Source organism: Bufo gargarizans, chromosome 4 (genome assembly GCF_014858855.1).
Source record: "Bufo gargarizans isolate SCDJY-AF-19 chromosome 4, ASM1485885v1, whole genome shotgun sequence".
In the NCBI taxonomy this organism is placed as follows: domain Eukaryota; kingdom Metazoa; phylum Chordata; class Amphibia; order Anura; family Bufonidae; genus Bufo; species Bufo gargarizans.
Window position 1 is genome coordinate 159,040,511 of NC_058083.1, and position 10,710 is coordinate 159,051,220.

The 10,710-nt window shown below is 44.0% G+C and overlaps 1 protein-coding gene across 1 annotated transcript; it reads right to left on the minus strand.

Moving 5' to 3' along the window:
* Positions 1 to 471: 471 nt before the first annotated feature.
* On the minus strand, positions 472 to 714 carry SPTSSB (serine palmitoyltransferase small subunit B). Its single transcript, XM_044292509.1, has one exon. The coding sequence runs from the start codon at positions 712 to 714 to the stop codon at positions 472 to 474; it is 243 nt and encodes an 80-aa protein (XP_044148444.1).
* Between the last annotated feature and the right edge of the window lie 9,996 nt (positions 715 to 10,710).

Sequence of the window (10,710 nt, forward strand, 5' to 3'; positions counted from 1 at the left end):
GATCTCTATATTAAAGCAGAATAGCAGGGGTCAATGATGGAAACATACAAACTAAAATACTTCCATTACAAACACTATCGTTTGCATAGAGGATATTACACATGTTAAACTTTTCTGGAAAGAGGCACATGGGATAACATTTGGTGGCCCCACACCCCTTTGTCTTTCATGCTTTTTCATTCTGGAAGGCTTTTCCCTTTTAAACAATGGTGTCATACACTAGATACAGTATCTTAATAGTGTGCAATTGTATGGTATATAAAACAAGATAGATTACACTTTTTAAAAGGCAGATACATCTTTTTTTTGCAACATTTTCAGAGATCAATGAATTAGAAAACAGGCAGAAGTTCAATAAATTCTTCCATTTAGAAGTTTATGCACAGCAGTAACATCATGTAAACCTCTTCAGATCCAGCCGTTGAGAAACAGTAAGTCCTATAAGCAATCAAATGAAACCATTGAAGATTGTCAGCTCATCGGGGCAACAGTACTTTCATGCTGTCCTCCAAAGATGTCAGAGAAAAACCCCACCGCCAGACGAACATGTATCGGTATGAAGATATAAGAGCTGTAAATCACCATCGCAATTGTGGTCAATAGTACAGTGTTAAAAATGGTCTGCTCCCAGGGCTCCAGGACATAGCTGCATGTTATGAGGAGATATTGGTAGTACAGCCAGGAGAGGTATTCTTTAATATGCTTTACATCCATCTTTTATCAGCACGATTATAGTGGCAAACCTAGAAAAGAAAAAGAAACCATTTTATACATTTCACGCAGAGGCATAATTTAAAGTTTCAGCATCAATGAGAAACCTGCAACCAGGGCCTCCACCTAACATTTACAATACTAATGTCTGATGTGATAGAAGTGCCTATGGGCTTCCTCAGGCACCAGGGCCTGAGTGTGATTACAACCCCATGCACTCCTTATAGCTACAACCCTACTCCATGTTAGACAAAAGCTGAATAGATATAGACAATATATACCAATATCATAAATGATTGTACCTGGAGCTTCAATCTGCCAGTGCCCAGGCCTATCACCATCTCTAGTAAGCAAATGCACTTGAGATGGTACATGTAACACTAGACAGTATCAATAAAGTTTTACTTTCTTCCATTAAAGGGGTTTCTGAGACTTAATTACTGATGACCTGTCCTCGGGATAGAAGGAAAAAAAAAAATATTAACCAGTGTCTTTTCTTTTGCAAGTTTATTCCAGTCCACATGAAAACAGGCAACGTTGGAATAAACCGAAACGTTGCCTGTTTTTATGTTTGGACTGGAATAAATTTGCAAAAGAGAAGACGCTGGTTACTACTGTATATATTTTATTCTTTGCAGTTTAGAGTGAAGATGAGCCTGACCGCTGGTTATTCTGCATCATTATATATAATATATATATGTTTGGGACATTGGTGCTCTCTTCAAATATTCTTTTGTCCTCAGGATAGGTCATCAGTATCTGATCGGTGGGGGTCCGACAACCATCATCCTCGGCCGATCAGCTGTGTGAGAAGGCGCTGGTGGTCACAGTAGTGCCGTGGCCTCCTCTCAGCTTTTCCTAGGCCAGTGACAATGTATTCATCGGTCACGTGGCCTAGGCGAAGCTCAGCTCCATAGAAGTAAATGGCGCTGAGCACGATACCAAGAACAGCCGCTATACAATGCATGATGTTGTGCTTGTTAAGCAGGGAGAAGGCCACTGCACTCACAGGAGCACTTGTGTCGGACCCCCACCATTCAGAGACCGATGACCTATCCTAAGGATAGGTCATCAGTTGTAAAGTCTTGCAAAAAGTGTATGATTAGTGGGGGTCCAACTACTGGGACCACCCGCTGATCACTAAAAATGGGGACCCTGCTCCTTGTTTGAACAGAGTGGTAGACACAGGTGTTACTGCTGCTCCATTCAACTCTATGGGGCTGCCAGAGTTAGCAGAGTACAAGTACCCCATAGAGCTTAATGGAACAGGAATGCACATACGTGACTGCTACTCCATTCTTATGGAGGTGCACAGGCCCCACTTCTTGCAATTGGCAGGGGCCTCCATCGTTTAGGGTCCGTTAGGCACTTATCCCCTATCACAGGGATCACAACCCTCCTGCACTGTAGGTATCTCCTAGCATGCACACTTGTTTGGTTGCAGTGATGGCCAGTTCGCCGTGTTCGCCCACGAACACATGCGGGCTGCCATCTTAAGTCACAAGTCCGGCGATGCACAGGTAAGTCTTTACCTGTGCCTGCGCCGCGAGTTGGTCTGAAACAAATGCGGGCACCGGGAGCAGGCAGTTCCAAGAACAGGACTTACCTGTGCATCGCTGGACTTGTGATTTAAGATGGCAACCCGCATGTGTTTGCGGGCGAACATGGCGAACTGGTCATCACTGCTTGGTTGCTCTCAGAACTCGTATAGAAATTAATGTAGCATGCTGGGAGTTGTAGATTCCTAACAGCTGGAGTGTCAGAGGTTGCTGATCCCAGCCCTGTCTTAATGGGACAACCCCTTTAAAGATCTATATCACACAGGTACAACAGTTTATCATTGAAGAGACACAGTGGTATATGAAGCATTAAAGGGGTTATCTGGGAATTTATATTGATGACCTATTGTCAACACCCAGGACCCCCGCCGATCAGCATTCCTCTTCCTAGGAAATATGACGTCATCATATATTGGTTACATGTTCTAGTTGCAGCTCAGACCCAATTCAAGTCAGTGGGGCTGAGTTGCAATACCAAGCACAGTTGCTATACAATGGTGTGCTTGGAAAGCTGCTGGGAGCCGCTGTGCTCACTAGAGCTCTGATGGGCATGGTGGCTTTCTGAAATAGCTGATTGGCGGGGGTGCCAGGACTCAGATCCCCGCCGATGTGACAATGATGACCTATCCTGAGTATAGGTCATCATGCATTCCTGGATAACCCCTTTAACCTTGATGCAATGCTTCATGGAAAAAAGCATGTCAAACCGGAGACACACATCTTTTTACAGCATTGTTTCGTGGTTCTTGACTCTTATTTCTTGCCCCAATTTGCATACAATTCATAAATATCTGTCGGAGGATCATTGATCTTGCTGAATGATTTTAGATGGTAGATATATTGGAGCAAAATTACCACCATATTTATACCAGTTTTTTAATGTATGTAGATTGAGAAATACGTCATCTAGGATGGACACCCTATTTATGAAGCCTTTACATCAAATTGAGTGTGAAGAAGAATCAGTGACAGAACCATTTTAATGCTTTTATACTGTGATAGCAAATTTAACAGTAGGGCACAATCTGCTGCAGGCTGTATTGGGGGAGAGAACCGTACACAGTATGCATCGTTATTAAAAAGTTACCCCCCCATTGAACTATAGGGGTGGGGGGCAGTATTAAAAGGGAACCTGTCATCAACTTTATGCTGACCTCACAGAGGGCAGTATGAAGTAGTGACCGAAATGCTGATGTCAGCGGTGTGTCACTCATGAGCTAAAAGTAAGTGGTTGCCGAGAACCAGCATCATAAAGATTGCAGCCCAGGCCTTGAGAAGAGTAAAATCTACCTGAGAAGAGTCCTGGTTATTATAATCTCCTGCTCTCTCACCGATCTGCTGATGATTGGCAGTTCTCTCCTAGAGACAAAGGGAGAAAACTAGGTAGAAGTCAGGCATCAGTAGGTGGGCAGGAATTCATGAATAACCAGGACTCTTCTCAGGTGGCCATGACTCTTTTCCAGGCCCAGTCTGCAATGTTTGTGATGTTGGTTCTCGGCAACCGCTTACTTTTAACTTATAAATGACAGACGCTGAAATCAACTCACCTGTCTCTACTTTATTCTGCCGTTAGTATGGGCAGCATAAAGGTGAGGACAGGTTCCTTTCAAGAGGAGACATAGGAAAAAGGACATGCATACTCTAAATTATACTAGTAAGGCTACAGTCACACATTGACATTGTGGCGCAGAGCTTTTGTGAGTTTTTTTTTCCCTCTCCAGACTGGGCTCAGACTCATCAGAGACAGAACACATCCATTAGTGTCTCAGCCTGCTCTATGGCAAGGACAAACAGTTATTGCCACAGGAATTCTACTGAACAGTTAACAGGCTTTCCGACGCACTCAGGGCCAGGGCAATGCCAGCCAAGCATATTTCACAAACCACTAAAAGATTTCAGTGTCTACAGGTCATTTCCACTCCATCAAAATATAGTCTTTAGAGTGTACTATTGCTTCATAAAGCTGAATTGATACTCCAGGGTTTTAGCTGCCATGTTTAGTCCCTGACAAGTGATAAAATACTTCTAGGAGACTCTTGAGGGGTGATCGCTGATGTATCAGGCACAGCTGCTTGTATGGACAGGCCAGTGAGCTTAAGGAAACAATGAATGGGACAGAAGCATGCCACAGTGCTGATCGGCAGGTCACCAAATATTGGTGGCCTAACCAAAGGACATTACTGTTAAAAAAAACACTCTGGTCAAAAATGTCATCCCTTGGTACGTATATGTGTTCCTTAGTTTTACATTGTTCAGGCTTTTTGTTCCCTTTTATAGGTGCATCTCAAATTAGAATACCATCGAAACCTTAATTTATTTCAGTAATTCAATTCAAAACCGAAACTCATAGCTCATTGCACACAGAGTCATCTATTTCAAGCCTTTATTTTTCTTTTAGTGTTAATTATAAGCTAATGAAAACCCAAAAGTCAGTACAGTGTCTCAGAAATTTTGAATATTGTCAAACAGTTCAATATTAGTGACACTCTAATCAACACAAAAGACCTGCAAATGTATTCTAAGCCTTTAAAATAGTCTCTCAGTCTGGTTCAGTAGGGTACACAATCATGGGGAAGACTGCCGACTTGACAGTTGTCCAGCAGACAGTCATTGACACATAGATGTAAAGATTTTGGTATTATACAACCAGACTTTCCGCTTTTGTTTCAATTGGAGAACTCACCAGAAAGGGGAAATATACACACAAAAACTTTCCCCAAGAGAAACATTGTGCAATTTCATTATCCACGTGCAGGTTGGGACTGGCCCACAGGGATAAGGGGGAGTCCCCGGGTGGGCCCCTGAGCAAGGTGGACACCTAGTCTCCCACCCCCTGCACAAGTAGCACATAACACAGTAGACTTACTGCACTACATACATATATTCAATGTACAGCACCTCAACCAGGTTATGTACATATAAAACACTTGTTAGGTTATTAAAGAAACTCCCCAGTTTATTATTCCTATTATTCTTATCAGGCCTTAGGCTGAATGCACACGGCCGTGTGCAAACCATTTGTGGACGGATCCGGATCGGTCTGACAAATGCATTGAAATTCCCCATTCTTCTCTCCGGTATCATCCGGAAAAACGGATCCGGTATTTATTTTTTCAGGATCCGGATACAGGATCTGGCATGAATACATTTCAATGGAAATTAATGCTGGACCCGGTGTTCCGGCAAGTGTTCCGGAATTTTGACCGGAGAAAATACTGCAGCATGCTGCGGTATTTCCTCCGGCCAAATACCGTAAGAGGGACTGAACTGAGGACATCCTGATGCATACTGAATGGAATGCTCTTCATTCAGAATGCATTAGGATAAAACTGAAGCATTTTTTTTTTTAGGACGGAAATACCAGAAAAGAATAACACTACTGTGAAAGTACCCTCAGAATATAAAATAAAGGGGGTCATTTATCAAACTGGTGTAAAGAAGAACTGGCTTAGTTGCCCATAGCAACCAATCAGATTCTTCCTTTCATTTTCCAAATGAGCTGTCCAAAATGAAAGGTGGAATCTGATTGGTTACTAGGGGCAACTAAACTTTACACCAGTTTGATAAAATGACCCCAAAGAGTCTACATGCTAGAATCCCCTGTGGAATCCAAAACCAAAGGGACCGCAGTATTCCAGAATGTGAAGAAGAGGAGAAATCTCTATATTACTTTCTCTCAGAAGCATCCAGCTCATTGGCCGCAGCATATACACTCACCTAAAGAATTATTAGGAACACCTGTCCTATTTCTCATTAATGTGATTATCTAGTCAACCAATCACATGGCAGTTGCTTCAATGCATGTAGGGGTGTGGTCCTGGTCAAGACAATCTCCTGAACTCCAAACTGAATGTCAGAATGGGAAAGAAAGGTCGGCTACAACAGCAGAAGACCCCACCGGGTACCACTCATCTCCACTACAAATAGGAAAAAGAGGCTACAATTTGCACGAGCTCACCATAATTGGACTTTTGAAGACTGGAAAAATGTTGCCTGGGCTGATGAGTCTCCATTTCTGTTGAGACATTCGGTAGAGTCCGAATTTGGTGTAAACCTAATGAGAACATGTATCCATCATGCCTTGTTACCACTGTGCAGGTTGGTGGTGGTGGTGTAATGGTGTGGGGGATGTTTTCTGGGCCCACTTTAGGCCCCTTAGTGCCAATTGGCCATCGTTTAAATGCCATGGGCTACCTGAGCATTGTTTCTGACCATGTCCATCCCTTCATGACCACCATGTACCCATCCTCTGATGGCTACTTCCAGCAGGATAATGCACCATGTCACAAAGCTCGAATCATTTCAAATTGGTTTCTTGAACATGACAATGAGTTCACTGTACTAAAATGGCCCCCACAGTCACCAGATCTCAACCCAATAGAGCATCTTTGGGATGTGGTGGAACGGGAGCTTCGTGCTCTGGATGTGCATCCCTCAAATCTCCATCAACTGCAAAATGCTATCCTATCAATATGGGCCAACATTTCTAAAGAATGCTATCAGCACCTTGTTGAATCAATGCCACGTAGAATTAAGGCCTCTTTCACACTTGCGTTGTCCGGATCCAGCGTGTACTCCACTTGCCGGAATTACACGCCAGATCCGGAAAAACGCAAGTGAACTGAAAGCATTCAAAATGCTTTCAGTGTTACTATGGCAGCCAGGACGCTATTAAAGTCCTGGTTGCCATAGTAGGAGCGGGGAGCGGGGGGGGGTGGTATACTTACCGCCCGTGCGGCTCCCGGGGCGCTCCAGAATGACGTCAGAGTGCCCCAATGCGCATGGATAACGTGCCATGCGATCACGTCATCCATGCGCGTGGGGCGCCCTAACGTCACTCTGGAGCGCCCCAGGAGCCGCACGGACGGTAAGTATGCTGCTCTCCCGCTCCCCACTACACTTTACCATGGCTGCCAGGACTTTAGCGTCCCGGCAGCCATGGTAACCATTGAGAAAAAGCTAAACGTCGGATCCGTCAATGCGCCGAAACGACGTTTAGCTTAAGGCCGGATCCGGATCAATGCCTTTCAATGGGCATTAATTCCGGATCCGGCCTTGCGGCAAGTCTTCAGGATTTTTGGCCGGAGCAAAAAGCGCAGCATGCTGCAGTATTTTCTCCGGCCAAAAAACTTTCCGGTCCGGAACTGAAGACATCCTGATGCATCCTGAACGGATTTCTATCCATTCAGAATGCATTAGGATAAAACTGATCAGGATTCTTCCGGCATAGAGCCCCGAAAAGTGCAGCAAAATGCACCTATACAGAGGACTACTGCAAACAGTGTATTCGATCCATCTTGTCCTGAGGGTATACCGCCTGCTGTGCAGTGTACGGTATACAGAGCCTAACAGCACCTGCAGATGTGCATGTAATGAGTCTATCTCATATGTTTCACCTTTTAAGTTGGATTACTGAAATAAATGAACTTTGCACGATATTCAAATTTTTCGAGTTTCACCTGTATACTGTATGCGTGCTATACTGACATACATAAAGCAGCATTATTGTTGCCTCAATGTACGTATAGTTTCGTATACAGCTACATCTACTTACAATATTGCGCTTCTAATGTAACTGACAAAGCGTTACATTAAAGGGAAAACGCATTTTTTTTTATTTTTTTTTTATGTGGCAGGGGGCTGTTTTACATTTGCCCAGATGCCTGCAAGAAATCACTTTGGGTGAACATTCTTGGTTTGTACAATAGATGTTTTCTAGAAGGCGGTGTTTGATCCCCGAAACGTGAAAATACTAGTTTGAGAAGAAAGGGCCACATAGCTAAGCAGGTTCACCCAGGTTCCTACATATCTTTGCTTGTATCCAGTAGTCAGACCAGTTACTAAGCAGAATACAAGCCACCTAAGCTCACATATAATGAACCACAACAAACATCATAAACCTATTACACCCTCTTTGTGCAGGATGGGTGGATTGGAGCACAAGGTGTTTTTTCTGGTAGCATTTTATGACCAACATAAAAGACATCTGGATTACAAGCATCTGTTGCAGGGAATACCTGTAAATAACTGTATACACAGACCAATATACTGCGCGCGGCTTTATAGGCTAACAGTACCTGTGCGTCACAGCATATGAACTAGGAGTACCTTTATTTAGACCTGTCACCATGAAAATGCAGTACAACCTGCCACAGGCATGTTATAGAGCAGGAGGAGCTGAGCAGATTGATACATAGTTTTGTGGGAAATGGCTCAGTTTTAGGGTCCATTCACACGACCGTATGCATTTTGTCATCTGCAAATTCCAGATTTGTAAAACACGGATACCGGCCACGTGCATCCCGCTTTTTGTGGTCCAGAACATTCTGCCTTATGTTAGATATGCCTTATTCTTGTCCACAAAAAAGTATAGGACATGTTCCATTTTTTTTGCAGGGTCACGGAACAGACATAGTGTACAGATGTGGACAGCACACCATGCCACCCCCATTGAAATGATCCGCAAAAAAATGCTGACTGGATGCAGACCAAAAATATGGTAGTGTGAATGGACCCTAACTTGTGTTCCATCCATTTAAATTCCTGCTCATTGGTCCCATCAGTGATTGACAGCCTTTCCTCCACCACTGTGTGCACAGAGAAGCCTTAGGCCCCTTTCACACGAACAAACTTCCAGCACTGCCGGGGTCGCATTGCATTAGGGCACTTTCACATTTGCAGCAAAGGATTCCGGCAGGCAGTTCCGTCTCTCCGGTGTCATCCGGAAAAACCGATCCGGCATTTGTTTTTTTCAATTTTTTTGCGGTCTGAGCATGCACAGACCGCAATACCGGAAAACTCGGGGCCGGATCCGGCATTAATGCATTTCAATGGGAAAAAATGCTGGCATTCCGGCAAGTGTTCCGGTATTTTGGACAGAGATAAAACCGCAGCACGCTGCGGTATTATCTCCGTCCTGAAAAGTCTTAAAAGACTGAACTGATGACCACCTGATGCATCCTGAATATATTGCTCTCTATTCAGAATGCATGAGGATATAACTGATCAGTTCCTTTCTGGTATTGAGTCCCTAGGACGGAACTCAATGCCGGAAAAGAATAACGCTAGTGTGAAAGTACCCTTATATTGATTTATGATGCTATCTAACCCTTACAGTTCTGGAATGTATTAGATAACAGTGACATAATACTGTCAGTGTTATCCAATACATTGCAGACCTCTAAGGCTGGTTTCACACGGGCGTTGCGGAAAAATGTGCGGGTGCGTTGCGGAAACACCCGCGATTTTTCCGCGCGAGTGCAAAACATTGTCATGCGTTTTGCACTCGCGTGAGAAAAATCGCGCATGTTTGGTACCCAAACCCGAACTTCTTCAAAGAAGTTCGGGCTTGGGATTGATGTTCTGTAGATTCTATTATTTTCCCTTATAACATGGTTATAAGGGAAAATAATAGCATTCTGAATACAGAATGCTTAGTATAATAGCGCTGGAAGGGTTAAAAAAATAATAAAAACGTTAACTCACCTTATCCCCATGATCGTGTAGTTCCCGGTCGGTCTGTTCTTTAGCTGTGGGCTTGGGCTGAATGACCTTTGGTGATGTCAGATCACATGCTCCAATCACATGGTCCATCACCATGGTGATGGAGCATGTGATCTGACATCACCACAGGTCCTTTAGTCACAGCTAAAGAAGAGACCGACCGGGAACTAGGCGATCATGGGGATAAGGTGAGTTAACTTTTTTATTTTTTTTAACCCTCCCAGCACTATTATACTAAGCATTCTGTATTCAGAATGCTATTATTTTCCCTTATAACCATGTTATAAGGGAAAATAATACAGTGAATAGACTGTCACCTAGAACCCATGCGTGGAAATCGCACCGCATCCGCACTTGCTTGCGGATGCTTGCGATTTTCACGCAACCCCATTCATTTCTATGGGACCTGCGTTACGTGAAAAACGCAGAATATAGAACATGCTGCGATTTTCACGCAACGCATAAGTGTTGCGTGAAAATCACCGCTCATGTGCACAGCCCCATAGAAATGAATGGGTCAGGATTCAGTGCGGGTGCAATGCGTTTAACTCACGCATCGCACCCGCACGGAAATCTCGCCCGTGTGAAAGGGGCCTAAGGGCTCTTTCACACAAGCAGATGGCGTGCGGGTAATCCGCTGCGTGAAAGAGCGCCAACCCCTGCTCAGGACAGCAGAGACATGGAGCATTAACATGATTGATAATGCTCTGTACCCCTCTGTGGTCTTTTTACTACAAAATCACGGTGATTCAAGTGAATGGGTCCACATCCGTGATACAGAGCGCACACGGCAAATGCCCGTATATTGCAGACCTGCTGTTTGTGGGCTGCAATACGGGCACAAGACCTGATAAGGATGCGTGAACGAAGCGCTCTCAAAGTAATTGTGCATAGACAAAGTTGTTCTGCTGGAAATAATCCCCCCAGTCACCATAAA

What these genes read in the sequence shown, in the direction of transcription:
- SPTSSB (XM_044292509.1), bottom strand. Translation starts at nt 714, where the DNA reads ATGGATGTAAAGCATATTAAAGAATACCTCTCCTGGCTGTACTACCAA.